The 23,385-nt window shown below is 36.0% G+C and overlaps 1 protein-coding gene across 1 annotated transcript; it reads right to left on the bottom strand.

The window, feature by feature from the left end:
• Positions 1 to 141: 141 nt before the first annotated feature.
• LOC111586261 (atrial natriuretic peptide receptor 2-like) lies at positions 142 to 23,385 on the bottom strand. The gene is made up of 23 exons (XM_035941856.2): positions 22,975 to 23,385; positions 20,461 to 20,551; positions 20,173 to 20,305; positions 19,470 to 19,593; positions 19,073 to 19,177; positions 18,804 to 18,906; positions 17,540 to 17,685; positions 16,446 to 16,518; positions 15,714 to 15,858; positions 14,617 to 14,703; positions 14,393 to 14,536; positions 14,138 to 14,259; positions 13,704 to 13,848; positions 13,219 to 13,267; positions 13,043 to 13,150; positions 12,802 to 12,921; positions 12,267 to 12,360; positions 11,898 to 11,985; positions 11,225 to 11,364; positions 10,994 to 11,146; positions 7,910 to 8,008; positions 4,920 to 5,011; positions 142 to 2,084 (listed from the first exon to the last, which is right to left on the bottom strand). Exons 1-23 carry the CDS (start codon positions 23,020 to 23,022, stop codon positions 1,974 to 1,976), a joined length of 2,520 nt encoding a protein of 839 aa, XP_035797749.2. The 5' UTR covers positions 23,023 to 23,385; the 3' UTR covers positions 142 to 1,973.

Here is a 23,385-nt window from a genome sequence, read left to right as displayed (position 1 = left end):
AACATTTTTAAAATCTGGTTCCACATTATTTCATTTTTAGGTGACTTATTTTGATATATTTTTGATTTTATTGTGATATTTTGATTTGTCAGAGCAGAAAATGCCCAACAATATGAAAGTTTTTTATCAAGTCTTTCACCAGTCTGTGACCAAGCCTGGAGGATTATAATGAAATGGAAATAATCAGTTTATTCATCACACTGGAGCTGAATAAATTGAAACAATCAAATTATTAAAACAAAAATGCAATTCATCTTTCTTCTGTACGAGTAATTATCATTTTCAGGCAGTGAATATTTAAATCAGGGGTGTCCAACATGTGGCCCACAGGCCAAAACCGGTCCTCCAGAGGGTCCAATCTGGCTCTCAACATGTAAAAATTCCAGAGAAGACATTAACTGCAGATTGTAAATTAGTAAAACTATAAATTTAAAATAATTTCTAGACCATGACAAGTTGTTTTGATCAGAAAGTAAAATACTAGATTGTTCATTGTTCTTTTGTTGTTTTGTGTCTCATTTTTGTAATATTTTGTCTTGTTTTTGTCTATTTTTGATCGTTTGTCTCACGTTTTGGTCCTTTCTTGTCTTATTTTTGTCGTTGTGTGTTTTTGCTTTATTCGTTGTTTTGTGTAACGTTTTTGTTGATTTGTGGGTTTTTTTTGTCTCACTTGCATTGCTTCTCCATTTTTTGTTGTTTTGTAACTTTTTTGTCTAATTTTTTGTCTGTTTTGTTGTTTTGTTTCATGTCATTTGTCTCATTTTTTGTCATTTTGTTTCTCGCTTTTGTTTTGTGTCTCATTTTTGTAATATTTTGTCTTGTTTTTGATGTTGTCTTTTTTTGTCTGACTTTTGTCATTGTTTCCTTTTTGTCTCACTTGTGTCTTTTGTCTCATTTTTGTCATGTTGTGTTTTGCGTTATTCGTTGTTTTATGTTTTTTAGTCTCACGTGTTCGTTGTCTATTTTTTGTTGTTTCTTTTGCTTTTTCGTCATTTTTTGTCTAGTTTTTGTCCATTTTTTTGTCGCTTTGTAACTTTTTAGTGAAATTTTTTGTCTCTTTTTTGTTTCCTGTCGTTTGTCTCACTTTTGTCGTTTTTTGTTTCCTTTTTGTCTCACTTGTGTTTTTTGTCTTATTTTTGTCATTCATTGTTTTGTGTAACGTTTCTGTGGTTTTGTTTCTCGCTTTTGTCATTTTTTGTCTCGTTTGTGTCATTTGTGTAACTTTTTGTCTTGCTTTTGTTCATTTTTTTGTTGCTTTGTAACTTTTTTGGTAAATTTTTTGCCTCTTTGTTTTGTGTCATTTGTCTATTTTTTTTGTCATTTTTTGTCTCATTTTGTTGTTTTTTTGTCTTTTTTTCTGACTTTTGTTGCTTGTCTCATGTTTTTGTCGTTTTGTGTTTCCTTTTTGTCTCTGTTGTGTTTTTTATCCATTTTTTGTCATTTTGTTTCTCACTTTTCAATTTTTTTGTCTAGTTTTTGTCTTTTTTTGTCGTTTTGATCATAAAGTCAAATAGTATATTAGTCAGTTCCAATGACTAAATGTTGTGTTCCTTTGTCAACACTCTGTGATGTGGAAGTTGTAATGTGGAAATATTTTGTAGAAACATAATTCCTTAAATGTGAACATTTTTGCACTAAAACAAAGGAAACATTACGAGTTGTGGTTATTTATAGGTTATTATGCTGTGATTTTACTGGTTACTGTAGATCAAACTGGACTGAATGTGGAACCTGGACTAAAATAAGTTGGACACCCCTGACTTAGAATTTAAAAAAAAAAAGCAAAAACACAAAAGAAAGCTAAAAAAAATCCTCAAAGATTGCATTTCTGTTGTTTTTTCTACAAATAATCAGATTTAAACATCACTTCTGGTCACAGCGAGGGAACTAGTGAAAGAACATTTAATTATCTGTTCGTTGTGAACGTTTATCCCCAGAAACAACGTGAATCCTGACTTGTTTTTATTCTGGTTCTAGTCACTGACTGGAACTGGAATCGTTCTGGATTCAGACGTTCTTCGCAGCGGGTCAGTCTGGTCGTCTTTCTTCGCTTCCAGCCACCACGTCGTCATGTCGCCTTTGCCCTGTTGGTTTCAGAAAAGAGAGGGGTTGAGGGAGAGAAGAGTCGTGTTGCAGAGCCTTTAGTGTCCTTCTGGATTTTAAATCAATCAATCAATCAATCAGTCAGTCAAAGTTTATTTGTATAGCCCTTTGCAACAGCCCAAAGGCTGACGAAAGTGCTTCACAGTAAAAACCAAGAAAATAACTTAAAAACAATGCAGTAACTTAAAATAGGGCAAACAATCACACTCACACTCACACCTAGGGGTAAATTTAGAATAATCAATTAACCTCAGCATGTTTTTGGACTGTTGGAGGAAATTGGGGGTCTTCTAGCTGTAAGCCGACAGTGCTAACCAAGCCACTGTGCAGCCCGTAAAATATACAATAAGACAATAAAAAAAACAGCAATAAAACAGCACTAAAATATAACATCAAAAAGAAATAAAAGTAATAAAATGTCACCATGCTGCGAGGTACTAAAAGCCATTTTAAACAGGATGGTTTTGAGTTTTGATTTAAAAAAACCTAGGTCAGTGATAAAATAGAAATAAAGCCATTAGTGTCCCTCTGGATTTTAAATAAAGCCATTAGTGTCCCTCTGGATTTTAAGTAAAGCCACTAGTGTCCTTCTGGATTTTAAATAAAGCCATTAGAGTGTGATGGATTCAGAGAGCAGCAGCTGATCCACCGACCCTTCCCTCTAATCACTTCGACTCCACCCAGAGGAAGGCTTTACCTTTCACTGAGAACCACAAGGCATGGAAAACACAATAATAAAGACAGCAGAGATTAATCTCTTTGCCCTCAGAGGGAGGGTTTAAATTTCTTTAGATCTTTTCTTTTCTCGAAAACACAACGAGGTGAAGCCACTACCTCGCCCGGGTTAAGGCGACAGGGGCCTCTCCCTGGAGCCAGGCCTGGGTGGGGAGCTCGTCAGAGCCCGTCTGGTGGCCAAACCTTGGGGTCCCGTGGGGCTCGATCGAAAAAGAAACATGGGGCAACTGCCCAGTAGGCCCACCACCTGCAGGGCAGGAAATCAGGGTCGGGTGCTATTCCCAAGGCAGTAGGCAGGAGTGAGCACCTGGCGCACCGTCCCCTGGTAGCGTAGACTAGCCTTGGGGATGTGGAACGTCAACTCACTGGCAGGGAAGGAACCTGAGCTGGTGCGGGAGGTGGAGCGAAACCAGCTAGATATAGTTGGGCTCACCTCCACGCACAGCAAGGGTTCTGAAACCAAAGTCCTGGAGAGGGGTTGGACTCTCTCCTCTTCAGGAGTTGCCCAGGGTGAGAGGTGCCGGGCGGGGGTGGGGATACTCACAAGCCCCCGGCTGAGCGGCGCTTTGTTGGAGTTCTCTCCGAAGAACGAGAGGGTCACCTCTCTGCGACTTCGTGTTGCAGAGGGGAAAACTCTGACTGTTGTCTGTGCTTATGCACCGAACAGCAGTTCAGAGTATTCGACCTTCTTGGAGTCTCTGGTGGTGTCCTGGAAGGGGTCCCGCCTGGGGACTCCATAGTTCTCCTGGGGGACTTCAACGTTCATGTGTGCAACGATGGAGAAACCTGGAGGGGGGTGATTGGAAGGAACAGCCTGCCCGATCTAAACCCGAGTGGTGCTTCGCTATTGGACTTCTGTGCTAGACATAGATTGTCCATAACGAACACCATGTTCGAGTATAAGGTTGCTCATAAGTGTACCTGGTACCAGAGCACCTTAGGCCAAAGGTCAATGATCGACTTCATAGTTGTATCATCAGACCTGCAGCTGTATGTTTTGGACATTTGGGCGTTGGACTGTCTTGGCTGACACGTCTCTACAATCTGGTGTGGGCATCAGGTACGGTGCCTGTGGAGTGGCAGACCAGGGTGGTGGTTCCTATTTTTAAAAAGGGGGACCGTGTGTTCCAACTACTGGGGTATCACACTTCTCAGCCTGCCCGGGAAAGTTTACTCTAGGGTGTTGGAAGGGAGGCTCTGACCAGTTGTCGAACTTCAGATTCAGGAGGAGCAGTGTGGATTCTGTCCTTGTCGTAGAACAGTGGATCGGCTCTTTATTTTTTTGGAGCTGCTGAGGGGGGCATGGGAGTTTGACCTGCCGGTCTACATGTGCTTTGTGGATCTGGAGAAGGCCTATGACTGTGTCCCTTGAGGGGCTCTGTGGAGGGTACTGCAGGAGTATGGGGTACCGGGCTCATTGATACGAGCCACTCGGTCCCTGTACAACAAAAATGAGAGCTGTCTCCGCATACTCGGCAGACACATTTCCAGTGGGTGGTGGACTCCTCCAGGGCTGCCCCTTGTCTTCGATCCTGTTTGTAGTGTTCATGGACAGAATCTCAAGGCGCAGCTGGGGTGAGGAGGGTGTCCGGTTTGGGGCCTCAGGATCGCATCTCTGCTTTTTGCAGATGATGTGTTTCTGTTGGTTTCCTCAGACTGGGACCTTCAGCAGCACTGGAGCGGTCTGCGGCAGAGTGTGAAGCGGCTGGGATGCAGATCAGCACCTCCAAGTCCGAGGCCATGATTATCTGCTGGAAACCGGTGGCTGGCTCCCTCCGGTTTGGGGAGGGAGTAGGTCTAATATTCAGTTTCTTAACCATGTGTCATATTACTTTAAAATCCCAGAATCACTGTAGTATTACTTTTATTCTATTCTAGTCCTATTTTAGATCACTAAATGTTGTTTTCAGTGATGCAGCGTACTTGTATCGTATTGTTTTTCTACTAGACGCTGCATTTTTTCATCAGCAATATCTGGCTCCTCCTCCTCAGTGATAAAGAGGAGGAACCCCCAAAGATGGTTAAATAACAAATGATAAAGCCGTTGTCCTGTATACCAGCTGAGTGTTCAGCAAACACACCTTGACATTGAGCGTTCCTCTGCAGGTCAGAATATATCCTCTGAGGCAGTGAAGCAGGTCGGCTGTGGCGCCGCTCACCTGGATCTTCAGAGCTGAGGTCAACACAAACAAACATCTTTACACCCAGAGTCCTGAGGTTTTAACTTAATTTAACATTTATATCACATTTTCTGTCACATCATGCATCTTTTATAAAACATGTTCACAAGATACTGGATGCTTTGTGTGTTTTATTTGGTTTATTATTCATATTCTGTACAAAACATGGTGCCATATCTTGCAAATGTTATTTGTTTTTTCCATATGTAGAGTGAAAATTCAAACATTTATAAACGTGCTGGGTTGGTTATGTTGGATAATAATTAATTCTGGGGTGTTCAGGGTAAAGTACGGCTGCATTTTCAACTTGAAGGATGTAATTTTAGAAGTTTTTCTTTATTAGTTTTTTTTCAGACAATATGGTGATGACTTGTTTACTCCAAAGGGTAGCTTGTGTTTTTATAATAATAATAATAATAATAATAATAATAATAATAATAATAATAATAATAATAATAATAATAATAATAATAATAATAATTGTCCAGGGCCGGTTCTGTCCTGGACTGTTCCCTGGACTCCATAGAGGAGGTGGGTGAGAGGAGGATGTTGGCAAAGCTCACATCCATCATGGACAATCCCTCTCACCCACTGCATGACACTGTGGGGTCTTTAAGCAGCTCCTTCAGCAGCAGACTGAGACATCCACCCTGCAAGAAGGAGCGCTATCACAGGTCCTTCATTCCATCTGCTATAAGACTTTATAACATCAGCTTCACTGGCTGAGGTTAACATAAACTGGACTATATCACCTTAAACCATGGTAAAATCTGCACAATTCCTTGCACTGCTGGTATTTTCCACACTTTTACAGTTACTTTTATTCCACGAGCCACTTTATGCTGATGTCACTTATAGAGTAGTAATACGGTATTTATTCATTTTTCATTCCTCATTCTTGTATATATTGTATATATTATTGCTATTATAATTTTTATCTTTACTGTACACATGGTTAGTGCTGCTCTGAAAGATTTTTGCTGCTGTAACAATGGAAATTTCCCCTGACTTGGGGAGTAATAAAGGACTATCTTATCTTATCTTATTATCATTATCATTATTATTATTATTATCTAGCAATAGTTAGCAAACTGTCATGTGCACTAAACCCAAGTGCAATTCATCTGTGTATACATTCTTTAATTATATGTTTTTAGTATCCTGTGTGTATTTTTTCATATTTTTTCTTATTTATATTGTATATATAATGTATATGTCTTTTGTCTTTAATTTATAGATGTGTTCTCTTGATTTTTCTTATTGTCACTTGCTGCTGTGACATGCAAATTTCCCTGTGTGGGACTAATAAAGGATATTCTATTCTATATTATTAATAATAATAATAATAATAATAATAATAATAATAATAATAATAATAATAATAATAATAATAATATAATAATAATAATAATAATAATAATAATAATAATAATAATAATAATAATAATAATAATAATAAATAGGCACTAAAATAAAATGCCACATCAATGTAAAGGAAAGAACAAATAGAATAAAAGAAAAACAAAGGTTAAAACCATAAACACAAGACTAAAAATGTTAATAATAATAATAATAATAACAATAATGATAATAATAAATAAATAAGTAAGTAAATAAAGGGTAAAACAGAATTAAATAAACACTGAAATAAAGATAAAAAACAATTAAATGATAGAAAATACACAATTTAAAATTAAATTGAAAATTAAAAAAATAAAATTAAAAGAATAGATCATAATGTGGTAGTTTAGCTAGCAAAGGGCCACCATGACAGACTTCTGTAGCAGTTAATGACCTTCAACCAGCGCTGATATGCAGAGAATGAATTCAGATTAACTTGACATCAAATTAAAAAAGCATATTAAATATTCTTTGTTGTTCATTAATAAAATATATAGGATATACAGATAGCAGATAGCAGATAAAAATAGGGAACCGTGTACAGTTTTGGGTGGGATAAACATTTAAAATCATGACTTTTTATTTAGGAAAACACTATTTAGGTGGAAATTACCTCACTAATTAATTAGAAAGTACTAATAATGCTAATAATAGCAAATAAGTAAAATAAATACATTAGTAAGTTAATAAAGGGTAAAAGAGAATAAAAAGTACAATGAAAAAAGAAAGTAAAAAAACAATTAGATGATTAAAAAATTAGAAATAAAAATAAAAAATATGAAATGTGGCAGTTTAGCTAGTAAAGGGTCACCATGACAGAGACTTCTGAAGCAGTTAATGACCTCTAGTCAGTGCCTACATGCAGAGAGTGAACTCAACTTATGTAATTTAAATCAAGTGAAATAAAAATAGAAATAAAAATAGAAATATGATATGAGAATGTAGTTAGCAAAGGGCCATCGTGACCGAGACTTCTGTATGTTTTAGGTGGAAAAAACCTTTAGACCCGTAACTTGTTTGTTAGAAGGTATTATATTTGATGAATAAACCTTTAAAACCTTGATTTTTTGAGAGTTTTTAGTTTAAATTACCTCAGTACTCTTAGTCAGAAAGTACTATTTCTGTGAAATAAACCTTTAACACTATAAGCACTTCGACAGACAGTAGTATTCTGGGTGGATTAAAGCTGTAAAATCACAATTAATTAGTCAGAAAGTACTATCTGGGTAGATTAACATGCCTTCATTCACTCATTTTGGTTCTTCCTGAATTATACATGACAGATTAGATGAATTTGTTTATTTCTTTCAGTCAGCCTACAGATAATTTGCTTCTCTGTTTATTTAAAAACACAAAGATTAATTCAGAATTTCCCCCTGAAGGCCTTTACTACAGAGCTGCAGGCCAAGTCTTGTTTTAAAACTGGAGGATATTGTTTTTCGTTTCTTACAGTTAGAGGTAATGCGAATCTAATATTTTGTTATATTTACCTTCGCTTGTTGATTCCATCCGTGACGCTGTGTTGACGGTGTCTCCAAACAAACAGTATCGCGGCATTTTGGTTCCAACCACACCGGCTACAACAGGTCCTGGAGGGAAGAAAGAATATTTCACAAATGACACCAACTATTCACTGAAATGTGGAATCTGCCAGCTGAACTTTCGATTTCCTATTAGTCCCACTGAGAAATCATTAATAAAATCTTGACTCAGGCAGGCCAGGATTTTTTTGTTGTTTGCACATTTATGTCAGGTCTTTAAACTTAAACAGCAAATAAACTTTTAAATTGACCAAAAAAACCTAACAAACTTTAATCAGTATCTTGATTTGTAAAAACGGGGAAATGAATTAAAGCATCTGGTTGAATGAACTTGTTATATTTAGTTGTAAAAACATAATAATAATAGTTTGTTCAACTACACATCCAGTAAATTGACATATCAATGCAGCAAGGGAGCTTTATCAGGAATATTTTGAAATATTAGCTTCGTTCAAACATTTGAAATGTATAATTTAATTATATTTTCTGGTTGGAGGTCATTAACCACTACAGAAGTCTCTGTCATGGTTAGGGTTAGGGCTAGGGTTAGGGTTAGGGTTTACTAGCTAAACTCCCATATCATATTCCTATTTTTTATTTCCTTTTATTTAAATTATTATTTTTACATAAGTTGAGTTCATTCTCTACATGTTAGCACTGGTTGGAGGGCATTAACTGCTACAGAAGTCTCTGTCATGGTGGCCCTTTGCTAGCCAAACTACCACATTTCATATTTTTATTTTTATTTTCTTTTATTTAAATTATTATTTTTCTATAAGTTGAGTTCACTCTCTACGTCTAAGGTCTGGTTGGAGGTCATTAACTGCTACAGAAATCTCTGTCATGGTGGCCCTTTGCTAGCTACAGTCCCACATTCCAGATTTCTATTTTTAGTTTTAGTTCCATTTTTATTAACATTAACAAACAAGTTATGCTTCTAAAGGTTCCATTATTATCTATTTTCTATATACCCTATTTCAATTTTTTTTATTATTTTTTTATTGTCTAATTGTTTTTTTAGCTGTTTATATCATTGTTCATTTTATTCTGTTTTACCCTTTATTTACTTATGTATGTATTTATTTTATTTATTTACTATTACTACTATTATTATCATTTTTAGGCTTGTGTTTATGGTTTTACCCTCTATTTTTTCATATCATTCTACTTGTTGTTTACCTTTCCAGGTTATTTTTTTTCAGGGATATTTTTGAAATATTAAGTTCATTAAAAAATTTGAAATGTAGAATCTGCCAGCTGAACATTCTATATCCTATTAGTCCCACATAGAAATCACGAATAAACAACAAAGGACAATTTACATGCTTTTAATTTTGTGTTAGGTTAAGCTGAGTTCTCTGGTTGGAGGTCATTCACTGCTACAGAAGTCTCTGTCATTGTGGCCCTTTGCTAGCTAAACGCCCACATTTAATTTTTCAATTTTTAATTTTTTTTTCAGCCAATTCTCTTTTCTAACTTTCTTTTTTCATTGTACATTTTATTCTCTTTTACACTTTATTTACTTATTAATGTATTTATTTTATTTATTTTCTATTATTAGCATTTTTGTAATATATATTATATGATATATTACTTTCTAATTAATTAGTGAGGTAATTTCTACCTAAATAGTAATTTCCTGGCTAAAAGGTCATGATTTTAAAGATTTATTCCACAAATATAACATCTTCTAAAAACAAGTTATGTCTCTAAAGGCTGGTTTTTAATCTGTTACGTTTAGATCCTATTTATATATATTTTTTATTATCAAATAGTTTTTTATTTTATTTATTTCATTATCATTTTTACTCTTTTTTAAACCCTTTATTTATTTATTTATTTATTTATTTATTTAATTTACTATTATTATTATTGTTATATGCATTTTTAGCCTTGTGTTTATGGTTTTACCCTCTATTTTTTTTTCTTTTATTCCACGTGTTCTTTCCCTTATTTTGATGGGGCATTTTATTATTTTATCTGGTGTTGTTGTACTAATTTATCCTGACGGTATTTTACCATGTCTGAACTGACCATCCTTCTGTTGTTCAATGTTCTTCCTGAGTATAATTATTTTGGGGATTTTTTGTCTGTTTGTTTTGTTGTACTGTCTGTAAAGGGCTTTGTAAACTCTGTTTTTATAGTTTTATATGTTATAGAATTAAAGTTCCTCTTCTTCTTATGATTATCATTGCTGCTGTTACTGTTGTTGCTATTATTAGTGTGCATTGTAGTCATTTTTATTATTTGGTTGTTGTTGTTGTTGTTATTATTATTATTGTTATTGATATCTTTATTGTTGTTGTTAGAATTATTATTGTTATTATTATTGTTGGTGTTGTTATTTAGTTGTTACTGTTATTATTGTTATCGTTGTTGTCATTGTGTATTGTCATTATTATTTGGTTGTTATTCTTGTTATTATTATTATTATTATTATTTATATTATTGTTGCTGTTTTGGTTTTTTTATTTTGTTGTCATTGTTATTGTTATTATTATTATTGTCATTATTGTTGCTGTCATTGTTAATGTTATTATTTAGTTGTCATTGTCGTTATTATTGGTTTGTTACTGTTATTGTTCTTATTATCGTTATTGTTGGTATTATTAAAATTATCATTTCTACTCTTATTGATGTTGTTGCCATTTTTGTTTTTCTTCTTATTGTTGTTCTTATTATTATTGTTCTTATTACTATTGTTATTATTAATATTGTTATTGTAGTCATTGTTGTTATTGTTATTATTTGGTTGCTATTGTTATTATTTTTATTGTCAGTGTTATCATTTTTGTCATTCTTGTTCTTATTTTTTTGTTGTTTTTGTTGCTTTCAGCCACACAAACAACAAAAACTAAAAACTCTGAGGCAGTTTTGCACAACAACTGACTTTCCTGCTGCTGTAAAAATCTAATTTCTTACGTCCTAATTGAATTCTATTAGAATTTCAAGCGGCCTGTCAGTAAATTGGATGTTAGATTGATGGATGGATGGACTTTGGCATCCAGCATGTCATGAGAGCGACAAAAGCACCTGAGTGGATTCCAGCCCGGATCTTCAGCTGGGTGTTGGGCTTGTGGGGGATTTTAAAGGTGTGGCAGACGCTGACGAGGTCCAGGGCCATGCTGGCGATTTCTCCTGCGTGGTTGATGCCGTTTTCTTGAGGGACGCCAGAAACCACCATGTCTGGACAAGGAACAGCACAGGAACACTGAAGGATGTGATTTTATTCTGCTTCATGAAACATGTTTATTCCGTACGTACAAGCATCGCCAATTGTCTCCACTTTATAGACATCATAGTTGTCGATGATGTCGTCGAAGGAGGTGTAGAGCTGGTTGAGGAAGTCCACGACCTGGTGGGGGGTGCTGGCACCGGACAGCTCCGTGAAACCCACAATATCACTGTCGCCAGGCAGAAATACAGCGTTACTCATGGTTAGGAAAACTGCAGCAGAAAACTGTAGCTACAACAAGGAAAGATAAGAGAAAATTAGCTAAAGTTGATATTTTTGGTTAAAGTTGCTCTATATTAGTTAAAGCTGCTTTATATTAGCTAAAGTTGCTCTATATTATTTACAGTTGTTCTATATTAGCTAAAGTTGCTCTATATTATCATGTCGTGCTCTTAAGGACTGCTGGAATAATGGTAAAGATGTTATGTTGGACGTCATAATGAAAACTGTAAAACTGTCTGGTTTGAGCTCAACCACAGGATTTTGGCTCTAACATCAGATTCTACTAAAACACTGGAGGACCAAACCAACCCACAAAGAAAGAACTACTAAGAAAAGTGATGTATTGCATGAGCTTTATTGTATTTTAACATTGTCTGTGGATGGTTTCCAGCTAAGTAAGTTGATTCCTTCCTGTCTTTTTTCAGTGTTTATGCTCTAAATGAAAGGTTTATTACTAAAAATGAAACTTGAGACACCAACCTGAAGTAGACGGTGGCGTTGGAGAAACTCTGAGCTTCTGCTGTTCGTCCTTGACGAAGATCATCAGCCACCGGCTTTGGTAGCATACCTGCACAACAATTCACCAGCTTCGAATATTTTATCTCTGAGGCTTTATGTGTCACTTCTAATCCACTAGATGGCAGCGAGAACATTTGAATTTCATCATCAGTGTCAGTAACTCCTCAGCATCATTAACTGACAGTACACACCAACAACTAGGCTTTTTGTTATTTGTCCAGTCATGTTTGTACCAGATATATCAGTCCAATCTCTGGAATATTACCAAGATCAGTTTCAATCCAGAAAACTGAAACTTCCTCATCTCTCCTCAGCGTCTTTCTGACTTACTGTACAACAATCGATCAGTCTTCTGCTTCTCCTGAAGAAGGTCCTGAGTTCTTTCTGCCACTATGGCCTCCAGATGTTTGCTGTATTTCTCCATCTGCAGTTAAAGAAGACTGTGTGAAGCTTACAACAGCCTTGTAGTATTTAGTTTAATCATATTTCTGTGGGTAAGTAGGTAGGAAGGTAGATAGATCTATGGGTAGGTAGGTAGGTAGGTAGGTAGGTAGGTAGGTAAGTAGGTAGGTAGGTAGGTAGGTAGGTAGGTAGGTAGGTAGGTAGGTAGGTAGATAGGAAGGTAGTTAGGTGGGCAGGAAGGAAGGTAGAAAGGTAGGTAGATCCATAGGTAAATAGCTCTATAGGTAGGAAAGAAGGTAGGTAGATAGGTAGGGCAGTAGGTCTATAGATAAGTAGGTAATTAGATAGGTAGCTAGGTAGGCTGGGTAGGTAGGAAGGTAGTTTGATAGGTATGTAGGTACGTAGGTCTATAGATAGGTAGGTAATTAGGTAGGTAGGTAGCTAGGTAGGCAGGGTTCATTACCAGGTTCATCATCATGTCCACAGGGCTGACTTTGTGTGGGTTCATCTTTTCGAGCATCTTCTTCACCTGCTCGAACGTGGGCCTCATGGTGACGTTGTGAGACCAGCACTTCTTAATGAGCTGGTTTTCCAGGGAAGAGACCGTTTGTTTATACAGAGTGATGCTCAGGATATACAGGACACATCTGTGGGTGTGTGACTAAAAGTTACTCAAGATCTGAGTTATTACTGGAACCACAGACCTCACAGTAGTCTCCCTGGTTGGGGCAGTCGGTGTCGGCCTTCCCAGCTTTGAGTTCAGGCAGCGGAGGACGCCACATGATGTCCATCCTCACCCCGTCGGCCTGGTCCTGTTTACACAGCAGAGATCAAACGGAGGCTGAAGGCTGTAATCTACGCTGAAGGCCATCATACTCACCGAGACGAGCTCAGAGCGAGTCGCGATCTCAACCAGAATCATGGAGTAGCTGAGAGGAGAGGAGGGAAAACACTCATTTACTCTCTTTCCGGTGGAAGATTGCACAGAAACAAAACAGATATTTATGATGTTTGTGTCTTCATCGTGGCATCAGAGGATTTAGAGACATGTAACATCTTCAAGAACCAACAGAGAAGTCCAGTAGCTTTTTACTGAAGGATTACTGGAGGTAGATCTATAGGTAGGTAGGTAGGTAAGTAGGTTGGTAGGTAGGGAGGTAGGGAGGTAGATAGGGAGGGAGATAGGGAGGGAGGTAGGTTGGTAAACCAAAAAGCCAAAAATTTCTAGGAAGAATACAACAATAAGTAAAGCTTTGATTTGAGTTGAACCAACAGAGAAGTTTTTTACTGAAGGACTACCAATCATCTTAATGACCTCAAATTACAACGTGGACCAAAGATTACAAATTGAAATCTGTTCCTCACCTGTAGATGTCTGCCGCTGGCATCATGTTGGAGCTGCTCCCCAGCAGCACCTCTGGAGCACAATAAATGAGGTTCACTTCCCCACAGTTGAAGCCATTACTGTTGGCTTCAAAGTCTTCCTTTCTGTAGGCCATGAGCCCATAATCTGAGGCCAAATACACAAAAACACAGAGTGCAGTGAGGCAGGGTGGTGTTTTTCACTGTGTTTGGTGCAGGTAGGTAGGTAGGTAGGTAATTCCACTAACTCAGTATAATTTGTTGGTTAAACATAGTTTCATTAAAAGTTGTCTCAACTCAAAAAGATTTTTTTGATGATGCTAAACAATGCTGTTGAATAACTTCTAAGAAGGAACATAACAATAAAAGAAGTTTTATCTTGTGTCTCTCCGGTTTGCTGCAGACTCCCCTGGTGTCTGCTGATGGTGTTTTGTTACCTGAGATTTTGCAAACCCAGCGGTCGTCAACCACACAGTTTCTGGAGTGAAGTCTCCCATGAAACATCTTGTGCTGGTGGAGGTAGTGCATCCCGCGGGCGATGTCGGTGGCGAAGGACAACCTGAGAAACAGAAGAATCAGTTAAACCAGGCTGACTAAGGGTAGCACCACCTTCAACAGCAGGTTTTTTGCATCTAAAAGTAGTCTGAGAACGGTATTAGAATATTAGCTAAATGCAACAACATGAAACTGACCTGAAGCCCCAGTTGATTGGGATGTCATCATTCAGCAGGACGTCCGACAGGCTTCCTTTGGGGCAGTGCTCCGTGATGATGCTCACATAGGGAACCTCGATGGAACCACCAATGAACTTGCATAGATTCGGATGGTCCAGCTGCCTGTCCAGTGCAGAAATACACACTAATTAGCTGCGGTTTCATGTGGTGGAAGGACTCTGTTATGTTAGAAATGTCCTCACCGAACTTCTTTCACTTCCTTCCTGATGGTTTTCGACAGGACAAAGTTTTTCTTCTGGATGTGTTTCACTGCCACCGTCCTGCCGTCGCTGCAGAGTGAAGAGCAACTAAATGTAATTAATTCAGTACAGAATATGGAGGAAGGACTTTGCAAAAGTTGTCTCAGTAAATGTGCGAAAAGCGGAGGAACCAGTTCACAACAAGACAAATCCCATTGCACTGAACTTATTTATGTTCGATCTATTCTGTGTTAAATTACACCTCATACAAATACTGCAATTATGTTCGTTTCCTACTTAAAAATCCTTGTTTCTCTGGAAACTCTTAATATTTTTGATAATCCTGAGTAATTTATGTTTCTTGTAGTTTGTGAAAACTTTTAGTAAAGATAAAAACAGTCTAAATTCTGTGATCTTAGCTATTTAAATGTGAATATTTTGTGGTTTCTTTCCTTCTCTGTGATGCTAAACTGAAGATCTTTGGACCAAACGAGATAGTTTTTAAAAATTAAACCTAAAAATAATTTGAAAAACTAACAGCAGATTGCAGGTCCAAGAAGTTAAAAAGCTGAAATCTGAAAAAAATTAACAATTAAATCAGTTTTTGCATTAATAAATAGTCAAAATTATGCATCTGGAGCAGAGCTGTAACGATTAATCAATTAGTGATTAACTCCTTGAATTAATTAGTTTGAGAATACTTTTAATTAAAAACCCTCTAAATTTTGTGTTCGCAGCTCCTTAAATGTGAATATTTATTGGTTTCTTTTCTCCATGACAGCAATTTTTTAAAAAAATCTAATTTAAATTTGAATAAATTTTAAAAACTATATTTTAAAAAAGTGCTATTATAGAGTTTTTGCTACCTTTCTGTGCAAAACTGCAGCTCCAGGGGACAAACAAAGTTTTATTTTAACTGAACTGTATTTACTATTTTGATTAGCTCTTTCTTTTCTTTATGTTTGAAATCATTTATTACTGTAGGTTTATATAACACGTTGCACATATACATAAAACTTGACACTTTATTCCCTTGTTATAATGAATATTGGAGTGAAAACACAGACGAGTATTTGTAAGCTGATAATAAAACATCTCACTATATCCCCGGCTGAATGCAGCCTTGTTTGAAGGTGCTGTTGACTCCGGTGAAAACCGTCACGTCGGTGGTTCGACTGACGGTGGAGCTGCTCTTGACTCGCTGCAGACTGGAGGCGCTGCCGAGGCCCATGTAGCAAACTCTGCCTGCACAATAAAACCGACAGGTAGTTAGTTAAAGGAATTAATCAGAGGCTGACTGCAGGAATATACATAAAAACTCCAGGACCAGACTGTGTATTGTATCTGTATAAAAAAACACGGGAAAGTAAAATAACCTACATAGTAAAATAAAATAAAAACTATAATAGTCAGGCAGCAAAGGTGCCAAAAAGGCTGTAGAAATCCTAAAAAAAATACAGTAATTTTCCAAAATTCCAAATCTTCCAGCAATATTCGAAAAATTGAAATATAATGGTTATTTAGTTACATATTTTTCATGTTATTTCAATTTTGTCATGTAAATTCACAGCCTATTTTTTTCTTGTATATATTTAAGTGTATTTCGAAAATAGAAAAAAATCTATAAAATAAAACAAAAAATTCGGTAAATTTCCTTTAAAAAAATAATCAAAAACACAACACTTCCAGGCTTTTTTTAAAAACTACTTTCTCGTCTTTGTAATGTAAATTAAAACAGTCCTGCAACATACTACTGTTCAAGCTTTACCTTCCTTACCTAGTTCATTCTATTTTCTGTAAAATTACTAAACTGTGTCTTTTTGACATTTTACCAAATATTATGTTCTTGTAGTTGATGATCCAGCTTTCATCCCAGAACATCTTCTGTTTCTGGTACTGTAGCCACTACAGGAAGGAAATAAATGAAAAAAGTTAACCATAGACAACGACACATGAATCATCTGAGTTTGTGTGTTTCTGTCACATTTAAATACTAAAAGCTACTGTAAATTGTATATTTGACAGGTTTTTATTGTTGAAAAGATATAAAATAATGGGTTTACCGTAGAAAATATGTGAAACCATGGGTATTAAACACTGATCTATATAATTGCAATAATAAACAGTTAATTTTAGATTATATCAATTTTAATATGGGTTTTTACACATAATTTTGCATTAAAGTCTTGCTTATGTAGCATCAGGTAGATACATAGGTAGGTAGATCTATAAGTAGGTAGGTAGATCTGTACGTAGGCAGATCTATAGATAGGTAGGTAGATCTATACATAGGCAGATCTATAGATAGGTAGGTAGATCTATACGTAGGCGGATCTATAGATAGGTAGGTAGGTAGATCTATAGGTTGGTAAGTAGATCTATACGTAGGCAGATCTATAGATAGGTAGATCTATAGGTAGGTAGATAGGCCTATAAGTAGGAAAATCTATAGGTAGGTAGGTAGGTAGGTAGGAAGATCTATAGGTAGTTTGGTAGGTAGATCTATAGGTAGGTAGGTAGGTAGGAAGATCTATAGGTAGTTTGGTAGGTAAATCTATAGGTAGGTAGATCTATAGGTAGTTTGGTAGATAGATATATAGGTAGTTGGGTAGGTAGATCTATAGGTAGTTTGGTAGGTAAATCTATAGGTAGGTAGATCTATAGGTAGTTTGGTAGATAGATATATAGGTAGTTGGGTAGGTAGATCTATAGGTAGTTTGGTAGATAGATATATAGGTAGTTGGGTAGGTAGATCTATAGGTAGTTTCGTAGGTAGATCTATAGGGAGTTCGGCTCACCAGAGGTAGGTCAGAAGGTATATTTTTTACATTATTCATTTTACATTAGACTTATAAATTCACAGTTGATATTTTATTGTATGTAAAGGAAAACTCCACATTTTCTCCACTCCATTTACTCCACTGACCACCATGGTGAGGATGAAGCCGCTGCTGAACAGTGTGACTGGAAGACCGATGGCCACCTTGATGGTGATGGACATCGGACAGATGCCGCAGTCTGCAGGACAGTTCAGGCAGTTTTCCTCCAGCTCGCACACTTCGTCTCCACAAACTGAAACACAACCACGTTTTATTCATTTAAACAGAAACAGTCAAAGTGAAACGTAAAAATAAAGCAAAAATCACTTCATTAAACGTTTTACTGACCTAAAAGACCATTTTAAATATTATACATAAGGTATCATTTATATAAGTACAATTTATTTTGAAAAGCCAGCATGTTGCACCAACCCTTTTACCATCTTTGAGCTTTTACTTTGAAAGTGAATCAATCAGCCAATCAGCTGTGAGTCACTGGTTGGTTGCAGTGAGCAGAGCAGACACTTAGGATCAGACCCTCGAATAAACGGTCACAGCTCAAAACTCTAAGTCATATCGAAAAAATTCTTTCAGCGTGTGAAGCAGAATCTTGTTGTGAACATTCTGATGTATTTTCATGTCCATTCTGTGTTTTATACAGATTTGGTGGCAGATTAAAGAGGCTCACCATTCCTGGTTTCAGAGCTCAGATATAGTGGGGGTCAATGAGAGTTTTGGTCGACACACTCTGAGCTCTGAACTGATTTATGAAAAACCTATAAATCCTACAGCAATGAAACTCACACTGGATGAAAGAGGACAAAAATACCAACATTTGTATGTATAAATTGTCCATATAGAGGAGAAACTAGCATTAAGAGATGAGTTTAACTGAACCTTTTCCAGAACATTTTTCAGATCTAGAATTGACGAATCTGAATGAAAATTCTGAATCTTACTAAAATTCATGAAACTTAAACTGCGACTGCGTAAAAACCGTAAAAGATGGATTCAGCTGCATAACATTCGAAGTCTTGTGAGACGTTTAAACTATAAATGAAGTTTCTGCTGTAAAATTTGCCAAAGTTGCAGGATTTGAAAGATAGCTGGGTTCTGGCAGTTGACCTTCCATTCATTTCCATGGGGATTTTAAAGGCAGTTGTTTTTTTGTTTTGTTTTTTTAACAAATTTTGTAAAAACGGTACGAAGAATCACTACCAAAAGTCACAGCAGTTCATTCCTGATCCAGCTGCATGTTATGATATACGTTTATATGGGTTTTCTGAAAGCTGTGGGATTAATGATGTGTCAGAAGAATCTATAAGAATACATTTATTGTACCTTTCATTCATCATAAAGATTCAAACTCACCCTGAGCGCTGACAACCAGCACTTTGGACTCCAGCGCTGCGTGCATCTGTCCGATTTTAATGTGAGCAATGACTGAGGTGACACCAACATGGATCAACACAACCTGGAACAAGAAAACACAGCGATAGACAATAAAAAGTGGAAGAATGAGGTCATATTTTAGTTTAAATCTCAACATTATTTACATTCCCTGGTTTATCCTGGAAAACAAAACTGAGTTGTTAAAATGACTCTTTAGAAGTTTTTTTTTTTTTTTCGGGTGGACTCACCTTTGAGGTCCAGTACTTCTGACTCATCTTTCCGGCTTTGGACACTGTGTGAGTCACGATTTTACCATCATCAGGAATCCACGGACCACAGATCCCACCTTTTTTCTACAGACAGACACACAACAGTGGGTTGTGTTGTGTTGTGTTATTATGTAGTTGTGTTATTGTGTTGTGTTGTTGGGTGTTGTGTTATGTTGTGTAGTTTTAGCAGTTCATCTTGTTGGCATTGTCCATTGTGTTGTTGTGTTTTGTTGTGTTGTTGTGTAGTTGTATACCTACCATGAGGCCCAGAGGACAGGAGTGGATGTTGGCATGATGTAGTGTTGTTGTGTAGTTGTATTGCTGTGTTGTAGTGTTGCTATGTTGTTGTGTTGTGTTATGTTGTGTAGTTGTGTACCATTAGTCCCAGAGGACAGGAGTGGATGTTGGCGTGATAAACGCAGCAGTTCATCTCGTTGGCATTGTTCCAGAGTGAAGGACATTCGTGTTCGTGACAGAATCTCTTCGCTTCTGAGGCGTCGCTGAAACGTTCAGACGACAGAAGAATTAAAGAAAGAAAAACCGCCAGAACGAAGGTTTCAATCTACAGTTAAATCTAAGTTAAAAGCAACAATTAGATGATAAAAATAAATGATAATAATGACAAACAAAAATAAAAAATAATAACAGAAAGAATTGATAACGATATGAGAGTTTAGCTAGCAACGGGCCACCATGACAGAGACTTCTGTAGTAGTTAATAACTTCCAGAGTCAACTCAATTTAACATGACATCAATAAAAAAACATATTAAAAGTTATTTGATGTTCATTAATGGTTTCTAGAAAATAAAAAGTTCAGCTAGTAGATTATACATTTAGAATATTTCAAAATATCCCTGAAAAAATAACCTGGAAAAGACGCAAACAAGTGGAATAAAAGCTCAATGAATGTGTTTCTGTTTCTCTCTCTCTCTCTGTGTGTGTGTGTGTGTGTGTGTGTGTGTGTGTGTGTGTGTGTGTGTGTGTGTGTGTGTGTGTGTGTGTGTGTGTGTGTGTGTGTGTGTGTGTGTGTGTTTTCATTGTGCCTTTTCTTTCCAGGTGTTAGATGACGACACTCACCTGAACTGGAAGATCCTGTTTCTGACTGCGTACTCGTAGAAGGAGTCGGACGCCGTCACCGTGTACGAGACGTTGAACTCTTCCCCATTGGTGACTTTGTCTGGAGGACGCTGCACCCAGGCCATCTCCAGCCCTGAGGACACACAGCTTCAGAGCGTGCACGTGGAACATGCACGGAGGGGAGCTATCTGCTGTTCTACTATGATTCCACTGGGATTCAGTCCAACTCTGCTGCTTCCTCGTCAGATTTTACAGTGAATTCTTCTAGTTCTGATCAATAAAACTCACCTCCACAGCTGATCATGTTGTAATCATTGGGGTTATTGATCGGCCAGCAGTCGTACTCCGTGTTGTCCAGGTCGTGCCAACAGTTTGCTCCCTGCAGACGGGACATTAGAGGGTTTTTAAGGCATTTTTGTTGAACACAAACATATTTTATAAAGCCAGATGTTCTGTATGTAGAGCAGCTTATCAGGGCTGAACTGTAGAACATCATGGAAGGAATTTAAGTCTGTTCTAATTTATTTAATGTAAATATGCCTGACATAACACTCATAACGAGCAATAACATGATATTTATCACACTATTTATTAAGAAATGCACATTTTACATTTAGTTCATATTTTCTACTTATGTTTATATTTTTAGGACGTATTTTTTTATATTTTTAGGTCATATTTTTCTATATATGTTTATATTTCTAGGACATATTTTTATGACACATTTTTCTATTTATAATTATACTTTTAGGGCATATTTTTATGTTTATATTTTTAGAACATTTTTATAACACATTTTTCTACTTATGTTTATATTTTTAGGATTTTTTTATTATTAGGACATATTTTTTATATTTTTAGGACATATTTTTCTACTTATGTTCATATTTTTAGGACATTTTTTAATTTTTGTGACATATTTTTCTACTTATGTTTATATTTTTAGGGCATATTTTTATGTTTATATTTTTAGGACAGATTTTTCCACTATAAAATTCCACTACTAAATTTGTGAGATGAATGAACCTTAAATAATTTAAAGTGTGTGAGTTTATATATTAACTAAAATAGAATAAACTGTCAGCGACATCGACAACGCTTCAAAAAATATTGTACTTTTTTACTGTATTATATATATTTGACAAATTTAGTCACTTGTTTTTTTTTAACTAACTTGAGATTTTTGCAAATAAAACATAAAATGCTTGTAAAATTTGATGCTTTGTAGTTAACAAACTTACTTCATGCAACGCTAACCCAAACTGACAGAAAGTTTTCCACGATTCAAGTTATTTTTCATGCAAAATGATCCAAATTAAATAATTATTATACTTTATCATAATAATAATTGTACTGTTACACTCTTTAATACTTGTCTTTATTTTTTAAATACTTGTTTTTAAAAAGATATTTGTTGTTGTTTCTTATAATGTGTTGTTTTTTTAAAAGTGCCATCAAAGTTTCGGTGCAGAAATGCTCTGACAATAAATATCTTTGATCCCAATTAAAGCTTCTCGAATGTGAAAATTTACTTCATTTCTACTTCATTTTATCATTCGAATACTTTAATTTCATTGTGATTAATTCTGAGTTGATACGATGATAACAGATGATGACAGAATTTTAAAAAATCTCTTTCAACATTCATGATTCATGTTATTATTATTAATTATTAATGAAAAAAGGCCTCAAGTTACACATTTAATACTTAGATGCTTCAGTGATGAGTTTTTTTCTTGCAGTATCTTTGTAATGAAAAGTTTTTATCATTTCATATTGCAGCTCTTCCTCAAAAAACATGTTTTTCATGTCTTTCCATTTAGATTTTTAAGTTCCCTTTTATACTTTTAAAGAAATCGTAATATTTGTATTACTACCCCAAGTTCTTTATCACTGATGTTATCGTACAAGAGTGGATGCAAACTTGGAGGAAAAGAGTGAAAAATGTCAACAAAATGATTGTTTTTCATTCTTCTATTGCTGTTCTGTGTAATATTCTTCTTTTTGAATTATTAAAATCTGTTAGACAGTGAAAAATAAATATATTTCAAACATGAAATCATTCTTATGTGGACAAAAATCTAATACAAACAAGAATACAAATGATTATTCTGAACCAAAACTACAAAAATGGCATAAAAACACACTGATTCTCATTTTTGACCCACTTACGGAAGAGTGTAGGGTCCAATCACTGGAGCATTTAAAGGTTAAAATGTGGAAAGTTACCATATTCAATATTGTAAGTGTAATATTATTACCTTATTGTTTTATATTTTTGAGCTTTGGGCAGCTGCTCTGTCGTCAAATGTTCCATCATAGTTTCCAATCAATCAATTATTAAATAAATAATCAACAGACTGATCCAATCTCATAGAAAACAGTTAAATTAGCACCACATGAGCCACATAAATCACTACAACGCTGCTTCACCATTAAAGCATCATAGATATCAATGGAATAACGAAATAAATGCAGCACTCTGACTATTTGAAGTTCATTTTCCTGCTTCTCGTCACAGGCTTGCAGTATTTTCAGTGGCTTTATTTAACAATCTGAACACTTCTCCTCCAACGACCGCATGCACACAGCGACAAATGTTTCTGACAACACAACAAAAGCAAGCGGCTCCAGAGAAACTGAATATTACAAACCCGGTTACTCATACTCCTCCTTCTAACGGGAAATAAACAGATTGTTTTCTGCATTTTAGATCATTGCGTAGAGCATGAAAAGTTTAAGAATCCAGACTAATGTGTTTCCTGTGTGGATTAAATGAAATGTGCTGCAGTTTGTTCTTACCAGCAGGAAACAGAGGAAACAGAGAAATGCTGCGATCCGGAGAGCCATGATGACGGACCTGATCTGGACGGACCGAGAGACTGAACCAACATATTAGTGTGTGTGTTTGTGTGTGTGTTTGTTGTTGTTTTTAATTCCCAGACCCTCCTTCTCTCGTCTCTAAGTGTCCAATCAGCAGAAGAGGCTCTCCAATCATGGTTTGTTCTCCAGGTGCTCCAGTTTAACCTTCAGCGTCCTGCAGGTCAGAACGTCCCAGCTGCACCTGAACTCACCGTCAGAACACTTGTTTAATCATGTTTAACGTCTGCTGCACTATGAACCTCTGGCAGCTTCTCAGTCCATTATTATTTATTATTCTTTACATTTTTATTTCCTATCGCAGTGTAAATCTTCATATTGTACGCCAACAGA

The sequence above is a fragment of the Amphiprion ocellaris genome, chromosome 2, assembly GCF_022539595.1.
Source record: "Amphiprion ocellaris isolate individual 3 ecotype Okinawa chromosome 2, ASM2253959v1, whole genome shotgun sequence".
In the NCBI taxonomy this organism is placed as follows: Eukaryota; Metazoa; Chordata; class Actinopteri; family Pomacentridae; genus Amphiprion; species Amphiprion ocellaris.
This window is presented reverse-complemented; position numbering and strand designations above follow the sequence as displayed.